Source organism: Nansenia antarctica, assembly GCF_963989245.1.
Source record: "Nansenia antarctica genome assembly, chromosome: 5".
Lineage (NCBI taxonomy): Eukaryota > Metazoa > Chordata > Actinopteri > Argentiniformes > Microstomatidae > Nansenia > Nansenia antarctica.
This window is the reverse complement of record NC_137690.1, coordinates 18,639,523-18,662,022: the sequence shown is the minus strand read 5'-3', so window position 1 is coordinate 18,662,022 and position 22,500 is coordinate 18,639,523. Positions and strand designations below refer to the sequence as shown.

Sequence of the window (22,500 nt, the reverse complement as noted above, 5' to 3'; positions counted from 1 at the left end):
TGCCTGGGTGCTCCTCTCTGCCCCCCCCCCCCCCCCCTCTACCCACTATTGGAACCATTTCCTGTGTACTCTTACACTTAGACACGTCATATACTGTACTACTTATATACTACATACGCTTATATACGTAAATGTAGGTAGTGATGGGGAGAGTCGTGAGCACCAGATAGACTACCGTACATGTAGAGATGTTTCATCCTTTCTTTCTTGGGGATGAAAGGTCTCCTAATTGCTGCTCATTAAAGGGTATTTGAGCTTGTTCTCTGAGGTAATATTAGCAATAAGCTGCAGTCTGTTACACCAACTCACCGATGAGGGAGCAGGAGGAACAAGAGAACACGAGAGAGAGACGGAGAGAGACAGACAGGCAGACAGAGAGAGACAGAGAGAGACAGAGAGAGACAGAGAGAGAGAGAGACAGACAGAGAGAGAGAGAGAGACAGACAGAGTGACAGAGAGACAGACAGAGAGACAGAGAGACAGAGAGACAGAGAGAGAGAGAGAGAGACAGAGAGAGAGAGAGAGAGACAGAGAGACAGAGAGAGACAGACGGAGAGAGAGACAGAGAGAGCGAGACAGATGAGTCGCCCTGGGCTAATGATATGTGCCCTCTCCACATAACACTATGTAAACACACATGACCTCTAACAGCCTCCCCCTTCAGCTGGCCTAGAGGAGACGTGCAGTGACGGACACTCACAGTGATGTAGACTTGACATGTGATTGGTCACTTCCCAAACACTCCTAGAGCCGTGCATACGCGGGCGCACGTGTGTGCCTGCGTCGGTGTGTGTGTGAGAGGGAGCTTCTCCGTGGGCTTGCTTGCTGGTCAAGCGCACACACAACAGTCTAAAATGGGCGCTGGAGAAGGGAGAGACGTTCTTCCACTGGCGGACTGTGTCCCTCTGTCTCCCCCCACCCTCTCTCTCCCCTCCCCTGGCCTGTGCAGTATTCACTCTCTCTCTCCCTGGCAGCCACACGGCTGTGGTCACTGGGGAATGAACTGTGACAGTAAGCAACAGAGAATGTGGTGTCACTAAGGAGAATCTATTTGATCGATGAACCGGAGAGAGAGGTACAGAGAGGGATCGAGAGAGGGAGGGAGAGAGAGAGAGAGAGAGAGAGAGAGAGAGAGAGAGAGAGGGAGAGAGAGAGAGAGAGGGAGAGAGAGAGAGAGAGAGAGAGTGAGGGAGGGTGAGTAAAGGGGGGTGGTTAGGAACACCGCAAACACACACACATGCACACGTAGACACACACACACACACACACACACACAGCATGTGGCGAGCCTAAATATAAATGTATGGAGCTGAGCTGACTAGAGGTCACCTGTGTCAGGGGTGCAGAGATGAGGTTTGGTGTCTTTGTTCTCCAGGCTCCAAGCCTCTCTCCTCTCTCCCTTCCTGACACCCTCACCTCCTGGTCTATAGTGGAACACCCTCACCTCCTGGTCTATAGTGGAACACCTTCACCTCCTGGTCTATAGTGGAACATCCTCACCTCCTGGTCTATAGTGGAACACCTTCACCTCCTGGTCTATAGTGGAACATCCTCACCTCCTGGTCTATAGTGGAACACCTTCACCTCCTGGTCTATAGTGGAGCATCCTCACCTCCTGGTCTATAGTGGAACATCCTCACCTCCTGGTTCATAGTGGAACATCCTCACCTCCTGGTCTATAGTGGAACACCCTCACCTCCTGGTTCATAGTGGAACACCCTCACCTCCTGGTCTATAGTGGAACACCCTCACCTCCTGGTTCATAGTGGAACACCCTCACCTCCTGGTCTATAGTGGAACACCCTCACCTCCTGGTCTATAGTGGAACACCCTCACCTCCTGGTCTATAGTGGAACATCCTCACCTCCTGGTCTATAGTGGAACATCCTCACATCCTGGTTCATAGTGGAACATCCTCACCTCCTGGTCTATAGTGGAACACCCTCACCTCCTGGTTCATAGTGGAACATCCTGACCTCCTGGTCTATAGTGGAACACCCTCACCTCCTGGTCTATAGTGGAACACCCTCACCTCCTGGTTCATAGTGGGTTACCCTCACCTCCTGGTCTATAGTGGAACACCCTCGCCTCCTGGTTCATAGTGGGTTACCCTCACCTCCTGGTTCATAGTGGGTTACCCTCACCTCCTGGTCTATAGTGGAACACCCTCACCTCCTGGTCTATAGTGGAACATCCTCACCTCCTGGTCTATAGTGGAACACCCTCACCTCCTGGTCTATAGTGGAACATCCTCACCTCCTGATCTATAGTGGAACACCCTCACCTCCTGGTTCATAGTGGGACACCCTCACCTCCTGGTCTATAGTGGAACACCCTCACCTCCTGGTCTATAGTGGAACATCCTCACCTCCTGGTCTATAGTGGAACACCCTCACCTCCTGGTCTATAGTGGAACATCCTCACCTCCTGGTCTATAGTGGGACACCCTCACCTCCTGGTCTATAGTGGAACAGCCTCACCTCCTGGTCTATAGTGGAACAGCCTCACCTCCTGGTCTATAGTGGAACATCCTCACCTCCTGGTCTATAGTGGAACACCTTCACCTCCTGGTTCATAGTGGGACACCCTCACCTCCTGGTTCATAGTGGGACACCCTCACCTCCTGGTCTATAGTGGAACATCCTCACCTCCTGGTTCATAGTGGGACACCCTCACCTCCTGGTCTATAGTGGGACACCCTCACCTCCTGGTCTATAGTGGAACATCCTCACCTCCTGGTTCATAGTGGGTTACCCTCACCTCCTGGTTCATAGTGGGTTACCCTCACCTCCTGGTCTATAGTGGGTTACCCTCACCTCCTGGTTCATAGTGGGAACACAACTTACGGAAAACAAAGAGTTTGTGATCTTTCGCTCTGTTTCATCAGCTGTGTCTTATAGGACAAGCACTGCAGCCTTAAAACTCTCTCTCTCTCCTACTCTCTCTCTCTCCCTCTCTTCCACTCTCTCTCCCACTCTCTCTCCCACTCTCTCTCCCACTCTCTCTCCCACTCGCTCTCCCACTCGCTCTCCCACTCTCTCTCTCTCTCCCTCCCTCTCGTTTGCTCTCCATTTCTGTCTTTCTCTCCCACTTGCTCGCTCTCTCTCTCCCTCTCCCTCCACTCTTGCTCACACTCTCTGCCTCTCGCTCTGTCTACCTACCTACCTCTCTCTCTCTCCCTCTCCCTGTGTGTGCTCAGGGAGGTGAGTAATCTTTTCTCTGGGAGAGAGGGAGAGAGGGAGCCGAGGCGAGGTGCTGCCTTGTGTTAAAAGCTCTAATAATAGTCAGGTGCATCATCCATCCAGCGAGTACTCATCCAGCGTCAGTGACTGAGTGAGCCAGGGCGCGTTGCCTTGGCGATGGGAGACGTGGGGGCTGGTCGTTAACATGTGCCTTCGTGTGTTTATGTTTTCCCCCCGCAGAAAAAGGCAGAGGAAGCCCACCGAATTCTGGAGGGGCTGGGACCCAAGGTGGAACTGGTGAGTGGCTCCTTTTTCACCCCTGTTTTTCTCCCGTATGTTTGCATGTTTTACTGTAAAACAAGCAGAATGTAGATTTGGATCTATTGAAAAAGTAGCACGGCATCTTCTTCCGTGCGAGGTAGGAAGAACGGGAGGGAAAGGTGGAGGGGTAGGAGGAGAAGGGAAGGTGGGAGGAGTAGGAGGAGGATGAGGAGGAATAGGAGAGGAGGATGGGGAGGAGGAGGAGCAGGAGGAGGAGGAGGAGGAGGAGCAGAGCTTTTGAGAAGGTAAGGAAAGCCCAAGACTAGGACCCAGTCCCTGGGGAGCAGAGCTCTGGAGTCTCTGTCTGTGTGGATGACTTGTTCTGCTGCTCAGGGATGAGGATGAGGAGGACCCAGCTCTGTGCTCCTGGGTAGGAATAGACAGGAGGCTAATATCTGATGAGAGTGCTGTGCTGTCGGTCTGGATCAGAGGGTCTTTTTAACCTACACGGAATGACGGGGTCACTCTGACCCTCACTGCAGTCCTCACCGTCTCCTCTTCTAGCTGTAGGTTCGTCCACTGAAGCAGGAATAACGCCCTGGCCTTTTTAGATGAACATCTAACTGACGATCTCTGTTGTCAAGTTAACCCATCTGATCCAAGGTACCTTAGTTTCTAGAACCTGGATATTGAAGTCACAAGACACACATGGTATGGCTCGTTACCGAGCTGAAACCCCCCGTTGATCTCTATCAACGACACGTTCCGTCTCCGTTTTTCGGGGGCCAATCCGTTTAAGGTAACACGGCATCGAGAACCTTTTTAGCGACATATAGTCCCGCCGTTGACGGGTTCTACAGCAGGCAACAACGTCTAATGTTCAGAATGACCCTCCCCCCTGCCCCCCGTCTTGCGCTATGCATTTTTCTAAAGTCAGCCCAAACCCACCCGAAGGTGGAACTCTTCGACTATAGGCTGTACTTGTAGGAGAATGTCCTTTGTGTTCGGAAGAAGGGAATGAATAAGCTTGGCCCCCACGGCCCTCATTGTGCTTTTACTGCCTGTTGTTGTCAACCTGGCACTGAAGTGGTGTCTGTCAGACAAAGACCCGTCTCTTCTCCTCCTCCTCCTCCCTGAATGCTGGATTGTCCGGGCCTATGATTGAATGAATAATTGGATTAGGGCCCCCGATGATTCATTGCCGTTCGGCGACTATAATGTTGTACTGTACAGTCCCCTGATCACAAACACACACACACACACACACACCTTCCCACAGTTCCCTTCCCTCCTGTCGCAGGGTCTTTTCAGATATGCCTAATCTTGTTGAAGGATGTGTTTTATCTGTTGTAGCTGTTGTATGTGGTTTGTAGCGTTTGCGGTGATGGCCAGTCTTGGAGAGGAGGGGTGGGTGTATGTGTGTGTGTGTGTGTGTGTGTGTGTGTGTGTGTGTAGAGAGTCAATGCGTAGCTTCCATGTGACTGACTGTGGTGACGGAGCTCTCCCTTCTGCAGCGTCACTAACTCTGTCATCTGTCTGCTCTCTTCCAGCCCCTGTACAACCAGCCCTCAGACACCAAGCAGTACCACGACAACATCAAGATGTGAGTCAGCCACACAGGGACCAGGGTGTGTGTGTGTGTGTGTGTGTGTGTGTGTGTGTGTGAGAGTGAGTGTGACTGGGGTGAGAGAGAATATGTGTGTGAGAGAATGAAAGTGTGTGAGTGTGTCAAAGTGAGACACACACAGACCTTTATCCAACGTCCATGTCCGCATTGTGACTTTGTTTAAACGTCCCTTCACGCGGCCCGCGGTCACTCGTCACACGGAAACACAGTGGAACAGAATGTCCTTAACGACCACGACACTGTGTCTGTGCTCCGGCCACAACGCCACAGCAGCTCGTCCTCCTCCTCCTCCTCCGGAGGTGGTTTCTTCCTCCTCCATTCACACCCGGCTTTCCATGTGGACACAGTCTGAATGCAGACAGTATCTGGATACAGGAGGCATGTTAATGAGTTGAACCACCAGTGGAGGCTGGGCCCTCTGTGGGCTCTCTGGAGGGTACAGGTGGGGTGGTTGGGGGCTGTCTGGAGGCTACAGGTGGGGTGGTTGGGGGCTGTCTGGAGGGTACAGGTGGGGTGGTTGGGGGCTGTCTGGAGGGTACAGGTGGGGTGGTTGGGGGCTGTCTGGAGGGTACAGGTGGGGTGGTTGGGGGCTGTCTGGAGGGTACAGGTGGGGTGGTTGGGGTAGGATGCCTGGCCACCAGACATACCTGACCTTTTACCCTCACTGCCCTTCTGTCTCCACTCCCTTTGATCCCAGCTCCGTTTGATCAGTATTATTGCCTCAAAGCAATTAGTAGAAAGAGGTGTGTGTGTGTGTGTGTGTGTGTGTGTGTGTGTGTGTGTGTGTGCGCGTGTGCGCGTGTCTGTGTGTGTGTGTGTGCGCATGTGCGTGTGTGCGCTTGTGTGTTATTAAATACCACTGTATAGCTTTGAACCACCACAATTGACTTCTTTGTGCCTCCTAACCAGTTTGATAACCTTGGCACCCTTCCCTGGTGAGATAGATGAGTACCTTTAGTTCTCCCTCCCTCCCTCCCTCCCTCCCTCTACCCTGCCCACCTGGCCAGTCTGTCCACCACCTCTCTCTCATCTCCCACGCCAAACACTCTGTTGGGAACAATCGCTTACTAAGTATTAAATATATATAATATAGGCCATTTAGCTAACGCCTTTATCCAAAGAGACGCACATGGCAGTGTATACATGTTTCACTATATATGGTCCCAGCGGGAATCGGAACTCACAACCTAAGCGGTGTTAGCACCACGCTCTACCAACTGAGCCACAGAGGACCACATATATGTCAAAACTAAAGTATCCTCCATATTTCCACCGTAGCCATGTGTTTCTACCAATGCCAGAGAGTGTTTGGTGCCCTGCCATACTCCACTGGACTACACAAGCAGTCACGGAAAACATGTCACCCCACCCCAACTTTTGAGCGTGACCGAACTTTCCAGTTTCCACATGTTCCTCCTGATCTCGGCGCCTGTTTACATTTACATTAGGGTGCACCCTGATTTCTCAGGGACAACACAAGCCCGTACGAGCTCAGCACCGGGACAAAAGAGACCTTTTTGCCGCGGCCCGGGCCAGCTAATCTCCCCCCCGCTGCACCATCTGGTGTCCGGAGGACAATGCCGTCTCTGTCCTTTAACGGGCTTAATCTGTCAGGCCTGCTTCTCCTCTGCTTACCTCTGTCATCTCTCTCCTCTCTGCCCCTCTGTACACCGGCCGGGGCCAGACAACACACTGTCCTACCGTCTGGCCGTGTCCTCTGTCTGTATGTCTCTCTGTCTGTCTGTGTGTGTGTGTCTGTCTGCCTGCCTGCCTGTCTCTCTGTCTGTGTGTCTCTCTGCCTCTGTTGTCGTTGCGATGCCGTCTGTGTTTCAGTTTGTCTACCGTACACGTTTCTGTGTGTCTTTGAGGTTGTCAGTGTTTTTTTTTTAAGACGGGTTTCGTGAAGATGTGTTTACGTTCAACGCGGGTGGAGTTAAGTATTGGGCAGGAACAGGTGTCGACGGTTGTTCCTGCGTGGCAGTTAAGAGGTCAATTTAGCCCTCTTATCTCTGACCGATGTTATGTCTTCTGGTGTGCACACACACACACACCCACCCACCCACCCAGTGGTTTGTGCCTTACTTACTCCGTCCCTGCCTCTGAACCGGAGTCCCTGGAGTCCCATCTGATGTGACTAATGTTGATTAAGATTACATTAATCTGGAGGAACGTGACCTTACAACTGACAGATTAAGTGTCAGGAATAAAAGTCCATCTTGCGGCGGAGGAGGAGATAACGTAGCGGCTGCCTAAGCAGATTACTGGCCTGACCTTTATTTAAAGCACTCTGACTCGCCATTCCCGGGCTAGACGAGCTTTACAAGTTTGGCTCCCTCTCTTTCCCCCCTCCCCCCTCCCTCCCTCCCCCTGTACAAGCGATTTTGAGTTTATCGACTTAGCAGTGGCACACTGGGACAGACATTGGGCGTGCGCACGTGCGCGGGCGTGCGTTTCGGCGGGTGGGGGTCGGGTGGTGTGTAGAGAGTTCATACCTGGAAAGCGGGAGATTAAAAGTAGAACACGTGAGGGATCATATACATGATCAAATACACCAAAAATGTCTAAACGTCTAGTATACTTACCTCATGAGGCGACGGCAAATCTTGAGCACGTTGATTTTGGCTTTGTGTTGATTTTGACTTTGTGTTGATTTTGTTTTTCTAATCACTCCTTTTCTGTCCCTCTTTCTCCTTTCTTCACCCTTCACAGAAACCAGGCGATGAGGAAGAAGCTTATTCTGTACTTCAAGAGGAGAAATCACGCTCGTAAGCAGTGGGTGAGTACAGAACACCCTGGCACTGCTGGGACTGGCCCCTATGACAGATGACTAGACTGAAACTGGGCCAGGAGCTCCTTGAAGTGAGTGTCCATGTTCCACAGACCAAAGGGAGGGGAGGAAAGAGAGCACTGGGCTGGAGCAGAACGCTGCTGATGGAGAAATAAAAGGACACACGAAAAAAAAAAGAAAAAAGAAGGAGATCACTGTGATCTGCTGTCTAGCGAAGAGATATTATGGGAAAGTGTGCGAGTGTGTGTGTGTGTGTGTGTGCGCGTGTGTGTGCGCGTGTGTGGCCGTGTGTGTGCGTGCTTGTGCGCCTGTGTGTTTGGGTGTGTGCACGTCTGTGTGTGTGCGCCTGTGTGTGTGCTAGTGATTGAGCGTACCTGTGTGTGTGTATTTGTGTGCGTGCGTGCATGCGTGCGTGCACGTCTGTGTGTGTGCTAGTGATTGAGCTTGCCTGTGTGTGTGTATTTGTGTGTGTGCGCGTCTGTGTGTGTGCTAGTGATTGAGCGTACCTGTGTGTGTGTATTTGTGTGCGTGCGTGCGTGCGTGCGCGTCTGTGTGTGTGCTAGTGATTGAGCGTACCTGTGTGTGTGTATTTGTGTGCGTGCGCGCGCGTGCGTGCACGTCTGTGTGTGTGCTAGTGATTGAGCGTACCTGTGTGTGTGTATTTGTGTGCGTGCGTGTGTGCGCGCGTGCGTGCACGTCTGTGTGTGTGCTAGTGATTGAGCGTACCTGTGTGTGTGTATTTGTGTGTGTGCGTGCGTGTGTGCGCGCGTGTGTGCACGTCTGTGTGTGTGCTAGTGATTGAGCATACCTGTGTGTGTGTATTTGTGTGCGTGCGTGCGTGCACGTCTGTGTGTGTGCTAGGGATTGAGCTTGCCTGTGTGTGTGTGTATTTGTGTGTGTGCGCGCGTGCGTGCACGTCTGTGTGTGTGCTAGTGATTGAGCGTACCTGTGTGTGTGTATTTGTGTGCGTGCGTGCACGTCTGTGTGTGTGCTAGTGATTGAGCTTGCCTGCTGTGTGTGTGTATTTGTGTGTGTGCGTGTGTGCGTGCGTGCGTGCACGTCTGTGTGTGTGCTAGTGATTGAGCGTACCTGTGTGTGTGTATTTGTGTGCGTGCGTGCACGTCTGTGTGTGTGCTAGTGATTGAGCTTGCCTGTGTGTGTGTGTGTATTTGTGTGTGTGCGTGTGTGCGCGCGTGCGTGCACGTCTGTGTGTGTGCTAGTGATTGAGCGTGCCTGTGTCTGTCTGTGTGTGTATTTGTGTGTGTGCGCGCGTGCGTGCACGTCTGTGTGTGTGCTAGTGATTGAGCGTTCCTGTGTCTGTGTGTGTATTTGTGTGTGTGTGTGCGTGCGTGCGTGCACGTCTGTGTGTGTGCTAGTGATTGAGCTTGCCTGTGTGTGTGTATTTGTGTGTGTGCGTGTGTGCGCGCGTACGTGCACGGCTGTGTGTGTGCTAGTGATTGAGCGTACCTGTGTGTGTGTATTTGTGTGTGTGCGTGCGTGCGTGCACGTCTGTGTGTGTGCTAGTGATTGAGCGTGCCTGTGTGTGTGTGTATTTGTGTGTGTGCGTGAGTGCGTGCGTGCATCCGTGCGTCTGTGCGTGCACGTCTGTGTGTGTGCTAGTGATTGAGCAGGACAGAGGCCGCAGGCAGGACTATAAATAACAGTGGGATCGACCGGCCAGGCTCTGATGTCAGAGCTCGGCAGACATCCTCAAAATCACCGGCCTTGACAGAAAATCGTTACCACCAATCAAGCCTGTCGTTTTCTTCTTTTCCTTGGGAATATGGGGGAAAGAACCATGCTTGTTTTTATGTCTTGGGCATGATATCACTGGCAGATCCTTAAAAAAATGCAGTACAACCGAGTCAACATCTCACAGAGGTCAGTTGTAGACGTTTCCACACTCCGGAGAATAGATTTCGGAATCCATTGGAATGCTCTGTATAGAACTTTTGGCCGTCTGTTTGGCCGTCTGTTTTAAGAGCCCCAGAGAGGGCCGCGTCTCCTCCAGGGTTAATGGTCTGCTTTACAACCTGCCCTTGTAGGAGCTGGGAAAACACAGCCCTCTGTTTTGGTCATGGCTCAAGGCTAGACTTCCCCCCCGTAGGATCCCAGCCCAGGGCTCTGAGCACCATGGAGCAGCAGGCTAACACCAGACACAGAGGGACATGAAAGGGAGGGAGGGATACAGAGAGAGGGGGAGGGAGGGGAGGATATGGAGAGAGAGGGGGAGGGAGGGGGAGGGAGGGAGAGGAGGAAGGGAGGGAGAGAAAGAAAGGGATAGACTGGGCATAATTATCATAAGTACACGTTGATGTTGTTCTTCCACTGATGTCTGATCAGTTGTTACTGTTGTTAGACTTTAGATGAACAAAAAGGACTTTGACGACTCCAAATGCTTTTCTTGTTTCCAGGTTTCTTGCTATTTGCAGGTCACGCTGTTTCAGGTGTATAAATCAGAGCGTGTGTTTCCCCCCTCCCTGCAGGAACAGAAGTTCTGCCAGCGCTATGACCAGCTGATGGAAGCCTGGGAGAAGAAGGTGGACCGCATCGAGAGCAACCCCCGGCGCCGGGCCAAAGAGAGCAAGGTGCGCGAGTACTACGAGAAGCAGTTCCCCGAGATCCGCAAGCAGAGGGAGCTGCAGGAGCGCATGCAGAGGTGAGACCACCGGGGAGGGGAGGGAGGGAGGGAGGGGGAGGGAGGGAGGAAGAGGGAGGGGGGAGTGAGGGAGGGAGGGGGAGGGAGGGAGGGAGGAAGAGGGAGGGGGGAGTGAGTGAGGGAGGGAAGGGGAGAGAGGGAGAGGGAGGGAGAGGAAGGGAGGGAGGGAGAGATACATATAGAGATATAGATAGTTAGATGTCCACACATAGGTCGTGAGAGTGATAGCAGATGCCTTGGATAAGTGGTGGACAACTGTACTTTGTGCTTGTTTATAAAGGGCTGGTATGACTTCCTGGCTGAAATGCGGACGAGAGGGAACTACGTAACGAGGCTCGATTACGTTCAACATGTGTTTAAAACCTGTGTTCTCGATTGCGGAGTATGGTCCGCTGCTATAAAAACACCTCCGGCGTTTGTTGTGGCCCGGTCTAAATTGTTAGCGAGAGGCTGTTTAAATAGCTGGGTTTGCACATCACTCTGTTTTTTACTTTATTACTAACAATCTCTCTGTGGTGTGTGTGTGCATGCGTTACTGGCTGAGATTACTTCAACACACAAAAAGTGCAGTGGGTAGAAGAACGCTGCATTCATTCGGGTACACACGCGTACCGAATCTTCAGTTCGAATACGCGTACCATTACACCCATATTAGCATTGATTAGAAATTGTCTTATTTTTTCGGCTGGTTACAATGATGTGCTGCTACCCCTCGGGAGTGTGTGTATGTGTGTGTGAGTGTGTCTGTGTGAGTGTGTGTCTGTGTGTCTGTGTGTCTGTGTGAGTGAGTGAGTAAGTGCGTGGGTGTAGTGTGAGACTGATCAGTACAGTCCAGTAGTACGTGGTGTGTCGGTGTGTGCAGTGAGTCACGTGACCTCTGTGTTAACCCCGTGCAGCCGGGTGGGCCCGCGCGGAGCCGGCCTGGCCTCGTCTGCAGCACGCAGCGAACACGAGGTGTCTGAGATCATCGACGGCATATCAGAACAAGAGGTGAGAGACGCCCCCCACCCTCCCCTCCTCCAGCTACCTCCCTACCTCCCCCCCTTCACACCCCTCCTCTCTCCCCTGTGGCAACCAACCCCCCTGTCCCCCCGTCCCTGTTCGCTATTCACTCATGAATACACACACTTTTCTCTCTGTGTGCTTTACCCACTCAAGCACCCACTGCCTCTGTCACGGCAAGGCTGCAGAGCACCAGCGCTACTGGAAGCTCTGTTTATGTGTGAGGTGAAGCGTGCCTCAGACAGACAGACAGACAGACAGGCGACACACACACAGACATGCATACAGTACATACACGCACATGCGCACGCACGCAGGCACACACACACACACACACACACAGACACACACACACAGAAAAGAGCTCTGCTACTTACTCAATCGGGGGACTTTTTGGAACCGCACAGCGGTTAGAGAGATGTCACTTCCTCTCTGTCCTTTACCCCAGTCACCCCTCCACCTCCCTCCTGCTGAGTCTGAGGTTGGGGGGGTCGGGAGGCGGGGGGGAGAGAGGGGGGCAGGTACAGTCCCTTCCCTAGTGAGTGGGGGTGGGGGTGGGGGGGCACTGAAAGGGGCCCTGCTGTGAGTGTTTACGAGCAGAGCCGGCCCGTGGGAGACCAGCAGTCAGAACACCACAGTAGCGTTGTTTCCTCTGCCATGTCAGCCAGCGGCCCCGCTCAGCCCAGCAATGTGTCGCTTTGTGTTGCCTTTTCTACTCTAGATGCGCGCTGACTTCCTCACTGGTCACCCCAAGCGTGCAGTCTCTCTCCCTCCCTTCCTCCCTCCCTTCCTCCCTCCCTCCCTCCCTCCCTCCCTCCCTCCCTCTCTCTCCCGACCTCAAACTTCCTCTATGTCTTCTGTTCTGACCTCTCACACACTTTCCACGCGATGCGTCTCACCGCCTCTCCGCCTGTAAACAATGTGTTCATTTGAGCAGTTTCCTGTATTCGGAAAGCTCTGTATTTCTGGTCCGACATCCTTACTCAAAAGAAATTTTCGTCTGTGTTTTATCTTCCCCCGTGTGTGCGCGTGCGTGTGTGTGTCCGGTTGTGTTTGTGCGTGTGTGTGTCCGGTTGTGTGTGTGTGTGGCGCCAGAACACGGAGAAGCAGATGCGCCAGCTGGCGGTCATCCCGCCCATGCTGTTTGACGCCGAGCAGCAGCGCATCAAGTTCATCAACATGAACGGCCTGATGGACGACCCCATGAAGGTGTACAAGGACCGGCAGGTCATGAACATGTGGAGCGAGCCAGAGAAGGACACCTTCAGGGAGAAGTAAGTCACAGCACAGGATGAACAATTTACATTCCCAAAGGTTCAACAACGGCGTCACTAGACGCTTTGTACAAGTCGGTGAGGCTTTTGTATGTATGGAGCACTTGGAAGTGGCTTTTCTTCCCCCGTCAGGGAGAAATGGTCCGACCTAACCTAAAGGTCAGTTGAGTTGTTGAGTTGTTGAGGAAGTGAGTCTTCCCTTTTCGTGAGAAAAAGTGAGGACGCAATGTCAACCGCCCAAACCAGACCAAGAACCACAGAGATCAATGACTGTGTAACACTGCCCGGTGTGGTGGGGGGGAGGGAGAGAGGGAGGGAGGGCGAGGGAGGGAGAGAGAGAGAGGGGAGAGGGAGGGAGAGCGAGAGAGAGGGAGAGAGAGGGAGAGAGAGGGAGGGAGGGAGGGAGGGAGGGAGCGCTGCAGAAGTGATGCCTGCACAAAGAAGTGTGTGTGTCTGCTCCTCTCAACCCTGACCCATATTAAAAGGCATGTGTAAGCATTGTTAGGTCCTAGTTGTGTTGTCATATTATTGGCTGGATGCACTGATAGGAATGTGTATACAACCTCTATTGTTGAGTGAGTGTGGATAAGATAAGGTTTTATGAGTAATGGTGGTGGCAGTATCTCTGGAGGTATGTGTTGCTGTGTCAGCACTGAGGGCAGCCTCCTCTCTCTCCCTCTCTCTCTCTCTCTCTCTCTCTCTCTCTCTCTCTCTCTCTCTTTCTCTCTTTCTCTCTCTCTTGCCCTCCCTCCCTCTCTCTTTCTCTCTCTCTGTCTTGCATGCATGCTCAAGCGAAGGACAATCTCCGAAACGCCACTCCACATAAAATGTACCTGCACACCGAAAGACACGGAGTGCTTCTAAATAAATCCTTGGAGGAAACAGGGAAAAATGAATAATTCATGATCTTCTTCTTCTCCTTCTCTGCCTCCCCCTTCTTCCTCGTAGGTTCATCCAGCACCCGAAGAACTTTGGCCTGATTGCGTCGTTCTTGGAGAGAAAGGTACGGGTTGCAGATTTGTACACGTAATTGCTCATCTTAGTTAGTCGTCTCCTCCCCGCCCTGACGCAGGGGAACGAGCGTTGGAGAGCGCTAAACGCTGTGCTCTGTTCCAGACGGTGGCAGAGTGCGTGCTCTTCTACTACCTGACCAAGAAGAACGAGAACTACAAGAACATCGTACGCCGGAACTACCGCCGCCGCGGCAGGAGCCAGGTACGCTTCCCCTCCCCCTAGCGACACGCTGTACTGTGCTGCTTTGTCACCATGGAAACTCCACCGCTACACCTGAACTTAGTCGTTTAGTACTTTCGGCGACTGTCTTTGACCTGAAGGACGAAGTCTGCGCTCTTCTTCTGAGAGCTCTACATTTAAATAGTCCCCTGGGCCGTTGAGCTGTGGGACGACTAATAGGTCACACAAGCACACTGATCATGTGACACCCCTCCCCCGCCTTCTCCCGCCACCCTCCCTACGTCAGAACTTATATAGCAGTATTGACGTTTCATTTTTCATTTTTTTCTCTCTCTCTAAATAGGTCGTTTCCATTGCTAATGAGCTCCCTGTTATTACTTAGCCACAGATCGGGTGTCGCGGCCGTTAATCTCTGTGGCGGTGGGCGCTAATGAAATGGTGCATTAATTAGCCGGCGACCTTTTCCTGTGGGCGTGGGGCCTCTCGCCTCCTCATCTCTCTCCTGGAAGACACCTCCGCTCATTACCAAGCAGTCGCTCAGCACCGCGCTAACAACCACCGGGCTCCTTACTGAGCTGCGTGTGAGTGAGTGCCGGCTGAAGCTAATAACACAGGGAGGGAGAGAGAAAGAGGGGGGGAGGGAGGGAGAAAGAGGGGGGGGGGAGAAAGAGGGGGGGGGAGAGAGAGAGGGGGAGATAGAGGGGAGGGGGGAGAGAGAGAGGGAAAGTGGGGGGGGGGGAAGAGAGAGAGGGGGGGGAGAACCTCTTAAGCGAGAGGTGAGAGCCCATCAGGACCACGACCGCTAACATGGATGACATTTAGAGAGAGAGACAGATGGCGGTGAGCAGTAACAGCTCAACACCAAAGAGGAGGATGATGATGAGATGAGGATGAAGATGAGAGGATGAGGATGAGAGGATGAGGATATGAGGATGAGAGGAGGATGATGATGAAAGGATGATAATGATGACAGGATGATGATGATGATGATGATGATGAGAGGATGATGATGATGAGAGGACGGCCCCTCGGCTCCAGCCTTCCAGATCACTCTCTCTGTTTCACGGTGGCCAAGTCTGCCCTTTGAACCCCTGCAGTCAGACCGGTTGAGGTGCACGACTCCAGGCAGGAGAAGGGTAGAAGGGACGGGAGGAGATGAGAGTTTATGGAGAGGATGAGGCTGGTGTGTTGTGTCCAGGTTCAACCCCAGGGAAGCGACAGAGAAAGACATTAACGTGTTTTATCCAATGAAGGATCATTCAGGGTTATTGAGTTATGTCTTTTATTTGTTTTGTGTGTGTTGAGTTAATCTTTAAGAGAGGGGGAGGGGGGAGGGGGGGCGGCTTTAAATCTATGTGACACGGTTCAAATGGAGGACGCAAGCGAACAAGGTCCATTTTAGGTTTGTCTTTTTTCTTTTTCACCGTTCTGCCCTTTTGCGCTTCCGCTCCCAGAGCGAGGTGTAATGACTCTCCTTACGAGAGCGGACGTGGAAGAGGAGATTGAATAGGCTGTTCCTCTCGCGAGACGACCGCTGACAGAGCCCTCCGTAAAAAAAAGTGAAAAAATAGAGAAAGAAAAAAGGGGCAGAATGAACACGTGGCTGTGTCTGCGATGCAGAAGTGAAGTGTACTACCGGTTCTAGTCAGTTAGAGGAAGGCAGGTCTGTCTGCATGTCTCCTGTCATGAACCCTCACCCTGACAGCCCAGACAGGGACAGGAAGTAGAAGAGGAAGTGGTCATGGGTGGTGCACCCATGGGCTGTCTGGATGGGGAACCAATTCGCATGCATTGCAGGCATGACCTCTTCACATACACCACACCACTGAACATACTGTTGCTTTGAGTTTATGGTCTTCTACAGAGTGTGTGTGTGTGTGTGTGTGTGTTGTGTGTGAGTGTGTGTGTGCATGCGTGTGTGTTGTATGTGCTGTGTGTATGTGCATGCATGCGTTTGTGTGTGTGTGCGTATGCATGCGTGTTTGTGTGCGTGTGTGCGTGTGTGTGTGCGTGTGTGCGTGTGTGTGTGCGTGTGTGTGTGTGTGTGTGCGTGTGCGTGTGTGCGTGTGTGTGTGTGTGTGTGTGTGTGTGTGTTGTAATGGACCAGTGTGTGTTGTGCCCCTCCACCCCTGCAGCACGGCCCACAGCAGCAGCAGCAACACCAGCTGAACCGCACCAGCCAGGAAGACAAGGAGGAGAAGGACAAAGAGAAGGAGGGAGAGAGGGATGAAGAGAAGACTGAGGGCGAAGACAAGGAAGATGGAATGAAGTGAGTCTCTCCTTTTCTTTCTTTTTTTCCCCCTTCTCTAACCGTCTCTATAAATCATGTCTGAATCGGTCCGCGTCCGTTTATTGTAAACGGAGGAGGAGTCAGATCTGGCTCCTCCAGAGGAAGGTCTGTGAAGGTAATCATGAAGGGATTTTATTTCCATTTTTTGGGGTTTTCTTCTTTTCAACCCTCAAATAGTTCCTCCTCCACTCTCAGCCAGAGTTTCCATCCACCGAAGAATCCGAGCGTCGTTTTCTCTCCCCCCTCCCCCCCTTTTGAAAACAGCTGCTTTCCTGTTTGTCTTCCCAGTCTCCCAGTAGGATACCAAAAGCCCCATTTTTAACATTCCATACTTATTTTTGCCTTCCTCGTTGGTGGGGTAAAAGGCCTTGTGATTGACACAGCCGAGGCCCCTAGGTGATGATGGATGGTTGGAATGCCAGGGCTTTGCCACGGTGTTCTGCCAGCCAGCGTTGGGAACCTCTCCTACTCTGTCTGTGTGTGTGTGTGTTTGTCTGTGTTTGTGTCTGTCTGTCTGTCTGTCTGTGCATGTGTGTGTGTGTGTGTGTGTTTACGAGAGTGACGCTGCCTTGCTCCGGCGTCCCAGCGGGCGCAGTGCCAGCCCCCCGGGGGAGGGAGTGGTCTCTGAGCACGGCGGTCTGTCCTGATCCACACACTAACAGATGGTGTACTCTCTGCGGTTTGTTGTCCGCTTGTCCTCGTATTACTGAGAGATGGTTTTGATCAGGAAAAACACTCCTCACCCAAAAACCACTGAACGCGTTACTTGAGAAACACACACTCTCTCTCTCTCTCTCTGGACTTTCAGAGAGAGAGAGAGACAGAGAGAGAGACAGAGAGAGAGAGAGATAGGGGGGAGAGGGGGGGGCGGAGAACCTCTTAAGCGAGAGGTGAGGGAGAGAGAGAGAGAGAGAGAGAGAGACAGGACAGTGAGGAGGGACATGGTGAGCCCTGTGTCAGACTCCCAGGGATGGTGATGGAGAGTCTGTGCGGTGTACCTGGGCAGTAGAGTGGGTAGGGGAGTCCCTGCCTCCCAGCGCACCCCCTGCGCCTGTCACCCCTGGCACAGCTGGCTCCGGCTATATTTAGCACGTTAGCAGCTGCCCCAGGATGATTAATGGGGCGGGGGGGAAGATGGATGTAGCAGGGCCACCAGTTTACAACCACTGGCTGTCTGTTAGCTGGCCATTGTGCTGACTCTGGATATCTGGTAGAAACTACCCTCTCTCTCTCTCTCTTTCCAGTTCCCCTGTGTGTGTGTGCTTTGTGTTTTGTGTGTGTATTTTGTGATGTGTGTGTGCTTTGTATGTGTGCTTTGCTTGTGCGTATTTGTGCGTGTGTGCGTGCGTTTGCTCTTGTCCATTCGGTTGTGTGTGTGTGTGTGTGTGTGTGTGTCTATCTATGCTGCCTTTATTTGACAAAATATCAGGTTTGTGTCATAAAGTTAGTGTCCTGTGCCGAGATCAAAAGCACTCAGCGGTGATGAGGAGGGTGATGAAGGTGGTGTGTGTGTGTTTGTTTGTGCGTGTATGTGCGTGCGCACATGTGTGTGTGAGAGAGAGAGACTGACTGTGACTCCTCTCCCCCTCCAGGGATGACACGTCTGGGGAGGACGGCGAGGACAAAGAGCCCACGGTGGCCTTCAAAGGTCGCCGCACGGCCAACAGCCAGGGCCGCCGCAAGGGCCGCATCACCCGCTCCATGACCAGCGAGGTGGAGGAGACCACCACCCCTCCGCTCAGCAGCGAGCTAGGTCAGTCCTGCTGCTCACCGCCATGGCGCTGTCCATTGTCTTCCACGCTTTCCCACCCCGACACACACACACACACACACACGCACACACACTGCTGTTTTCACTTTACGTCGGGGTTTCAACATTAAGTGGACGTCAGAGACCTCTCGTAAACAAAAGACAGCGGGGGTGCTCTCCGAGGAGACGTATATCTCTGTAAAGTTGCGATGTTTTTGGCGGACGTGTTTGACCGGGTGTGCATTTAAAGGGACATACACTCACTGAGCACTTTATTAGGAACATATCTACACCTTCTCATTCATTCAGGTGGTGTAATGGTGTGGGGAATGTTTTCTTGGCACACTTTGGGCCCGTTAATACCAATCATTCATTGCTTGAATGCCACAGCCTAGAGTATTGTTGCTGACGTGTGCATCCCTTCATGGCCGCAATGTACCCATCTTCTAATGGCTACTTCCAGCATGATCATATACATATCTTAAACTGGTTTTATGAACACGACAATGAGTTCAGTGTTCTTCAGTGGCCTTCCCAGTCAGCGGATCTGAATCCAATAGAACACCTTTGAGATGTGATAAGACAGGTGATTCACAACTTGAAAATGCACCTTAAAAATCGGCAGGAATTGCAATCATGTCATCATGGACCAGAATCTCAAAGGAATGTTTTGAACATTTCAAGTTTTCAAGTTTCAAGTTTGTTGTTGCGTCATTACACAACTGTAAGAGAGTAAAATTCGTAGGCATCGGTTCCTGACATTGCATTGCAGCACAACATCTTGTGGAATCAATAGCATGAAGAATTGAGGCTGTTTTGAGAGCAAAGAGAGGTCCTATCCAGTATTAGTATAGTGTTCCTAAATAAAGTGTTCAATGAGTGTATGTGTATATTTGTATAACTTTGGGTGATTTTATGTGGCCGGACCCCATTTCTCTCTTATTGCCCGTAATGACCTGTGGGTAGTTTGATCAGGCAGCGTCCACTGTCCCGGCAGAGTAGCCCTCCTGACACGCCACAGTGTCATCCCTTCACCGTGTCATCCCTCCACAGTGTCGTCCCTTCACTGTGTCATCCCTCCACAGTGTCATCCCTCCACAGTGTCATCCCTCCACAGTGTCATCCCTCCACAGTGTCATCCCTCCACAGTGTCATCCCTCCACAGTGTCATCCCTCCACAGTGTCATCCCTCCACAGTGTCATCCCTCCACAGTGTCATCCCTCCACAGCCCTCCCACTGCACTGTCTTCATCCTGCTGCTGTCCCACACCACAAGGGTGCACTGTCGTTCCTCTGGCTCCATCTGAGTCTTCTTCCACACAAACACACACACACACACACACACACACACACACACACACACACACACACAAGCATCCCGAGGTTTGCAGATTTCAGCTCGGAAACCATTATTAAGATTATATCTCGTTTCAAGTAAAGACAAAGCCAATAAAACAGATCCATGTATAATGAGGCATGGAGTGTAATTCCTAATTCTAATAAGAGCAAGGAGTCGTAAGGACAAAATACCCATTTAGTCAGCAATAGCCCTCTGCCTCAACTATTTATTTCCTTGCACTTTGCAAATTTGCCATGCAGACACACACACACACACACACACACGCACACACTCTTTGCTGCAGGCAATCTTAGTTTTTGATGTTTCAGCACTTCAGTGTGTGTGTGTGCGTGTGTGCATGTGCGGTTTCTCCTCCTGCTGCTAGTCACAGCACAGGGAATCCCCAGGTGGCACTGATCAGCAGCTCTCCTCTCCCCTCCTCCCCTCTCCTCTCCCCTCTCCTGTCCTCTCCGTGTTTTTACTCCCCCATCTTGCCTGGCGTGCCCTTCACACAGCCACACAGAGAGGACACCCCACCTCTCCTCTCCAGGGTCAGCCTGGCCTCTACTATACGCTGGGAAAAAAAGCCACTTGTTGTGTCTATAATCATTAACTGACTTTCTCCTGCGCTTCCTGTTTCCTACTTCTTAAACAAACAGCCCCTGCCGACTGTTTCTGCAGGGCTTCACCAAGCAAGGAGCAACGGCAACTCTGCCCCCTATCTCTCTGTCTCTCTCTCTCTCTCTCTCTCTCTCTCTCTCTCTCTCTCAGTCACTCCCTTAGTGGCGCTACTCGCTCTCTGTCTCTCGCTACTCTCTCTCTCTCTCTCGCTACTCTCTCTCTCTGTGCGTCTACTCCCTCCCCCCCTCCCCCTTCTGACTGCTCTAACGTGGTGCTTCTCCTTTTCCCTTCTAGCCAATCTGGAGATGAATGAGAGCTCTCGCTGGACAGAGGAGGAGATGGAAACCGCCAAAAAAGGTAAAAAAAAACAACCACCACCAACGAGTTACCTCCATCTGTGAAATACAAACCCAGTGCCATTGTCGTTCAGAAACGTAAAAAGAAAACCAACAACAACAACCATGTCCTCATCCAGAGTGTTTAGGCTCGGCGGTCTGTGTTTTTTTTCTAGAAAAGCAGTGACAAGTGCATGTGCCTGTGACTTCCTGTTGAGCGAAGGCTGCAGCCACGTGTTGCTGGGTCCTGTCTGTCTCTCTGTCTCTGTCCGTGTGTCTGTGTGTTGGCCGGGCTCCGAGGGCTCCTCTCAGCTCTGTCATGACCACGCCGGGTGAACTGTAGACTCCTGCCTTTGCCATGGCTGTAAAAAAGTCCCCACCCTCTTATCTGGCGGAGCAGAGAGAGAGGCTGCAGGAGTCATTAACCCCCGGCCTGTTTATTGTCTTTAACTGAAGATTAGCCCGGCGAGAGGTTCCTGTGGGTCCTGAAGAGAAAAAAAAAAGGCGACCGTGATTCTGCCTGTTTGCTCAAGAGGGCTGTTTGTGTTTGCCGTTTTGTTTTGTGTGTCCGTGCGCTGCACACGGCTCGGTCTACAGCTTAGTCGACGATTGAATGACCTTTTCCCTCCTGAGGCGTTTCTGACAGTGACCCCTTTCGACAGGGATTTCCCTCTCTCTCTCTCTCTTTTTTTTTTCTTCTTTTTTTTCTTTTTTTCTTCAGTCGCTCGGGATTTATGGTCCAAAAATCTTTTCAGATGTTTGTGGATTTAGCGAATAGATCCTGGCCTGCGCTCCCTGGGATTGTTGTGGTACGGTTTGTCTTTTTCTGTTTGTTATTCCTCCGTAGCAACAGCATAGCTGAGTTCTGGTTGTTGTTCAGATGCCATGTTGAGGCAGCGTTTGCCCCCTGCTATAGCTTCCCCTCAACCACTGTTCATTCTCAGAGATAAGGATGGGGGCCACTTCTTTGTGTATTTGAATGTATGAGTTGAGACTCTTGTCTATTTTATGCTGTGTGTGTGTGTGTGTGTGTGTGTGAGTCTGTGGGTGTGTCTGTCTGTGTGTGCGGGTGTGAAAATATCCGTTAGGGTTACTCCTTAGAGTACCTCCTGCTCACTCCGTCTTGTGAAATGTGGTTTCCCGTGGCGATGCCTCCTCCTCCGTCAGCGTCGGGGCCGTTTGGTTTCACACCGTGAACTCTCTCGTCAGTGTCAGATGACGTGTCATCGTCAACGCTCTCTGTTTGATTTTTCACTTCTGCTTTTCTGCCTCGACTCCTCTCCAACCTGCCCCCTTGTTGTCTACAGCAATAACATAGTATTAATGTCCCCCCCCCCCCCCTGCCCCCCCCCAAAAAAATACGCTGTCGCTGTGAATTTGATACTGAGAAGTGAAGGCTGAAGTGTTGGCGGGGGCCGGTATCATGTCCGTCTCTCCCGGTCTGCGTTTCTCTCCCTTGCAGTCGGGGGGTTGTTGTGATGCCTGGCGCTGCCCCCTTGAACACGGCCCTGCGTGGTAATCCTAGTTAATGTCTTCAGTTCCATTCTCCCAGTGCAGTGGGATTAGTGGGGCGCTCCATCCCAGGGGATTAGCTCTGCAGCCTGCTGGGAGCTGGGCTTCTATGGAGGGCTTATGTAACCATAACCACAGGGCCCCTGTCTGAGGGAGGGAGGGGGGGGGGGGGGGGGGGAGGGGGAGAGGGGGGCAAGGGATGGGAGATCTCAGACTGCCCCCCCCCCCTCTCTCTCTCTCTCTCTCTCTGCCCGCCATTTCTCATCCGCCAGTAACCACGGTGATACCCCGGCCTGCCAAAAGGGGTTCCCCCTACCCCTACCCACGGTTTCCTCTTATGAGACAACACTGGCACCAACCCCAACTCCCCCCCTCCCTCCTCCCTTAACCTCGAATGCCGTAGTCAAGGTGCCCACTTCCAGGAGCTTGTTGACCTGTATTATGTTCAAAGAGGCTTATGTGTCTGTATGCTAACGTGTTTACCTCCCCGCCCCCCCCCCCCACCCCCGTGCTAAAAAAGGTCTCAATCAGGGCATTTATAGCACCTGGCAGCCAGTCAACATTCCAGCATGGCAGCACCAAGGCCCCTCCTGGCCCTGGCATGGCCACACTCAGAGATGGATTACCCCTGTCTTCTCTGCTCATAAAGGCTGGGCATCCTTAACA

The 22,500-nt window shown here is 52.2% G+C and overlaps 1 protein-coding gene across 1 annotated transcript in view; it reads left to right on the top strand.

Annotated features, from left to right (window-relative positions):
- ncor2 (nuclear receptor corepressor 2) overlaps positions 1–22,500 on the top strand; it is a 96,245-nt gene that overhangs the window by 37,827 nt on the left and 35,918 nt on the right. The window contains 11 exon segments of the mRNA XM_080532455.1: positions 3,423–3,479; positions 4,994–5,046; positions 7,780–7,846; positions 10,345–10,517; positions 11,414–11,507; positions 12,615–12,793; positions 13,742–13,796; positions 13,910–14,008; positions 16,123–16,256; positions 17,870–18,030; positions 20,282–20,344. Coding sequence (XP_080388581.1) covers positions 3,423–3,479; positions 4,994–5,046; positions 7,780–7,846; positions 10,345–10,517; positions 11,414–11,507; positions 12,615–12,793; positions 13,742–13,796; positions 13,910–14,008; positions 16,123–16,256; positions 17,870–18,030; positions 20,282–20,344 — 1,135 coding nt within the window.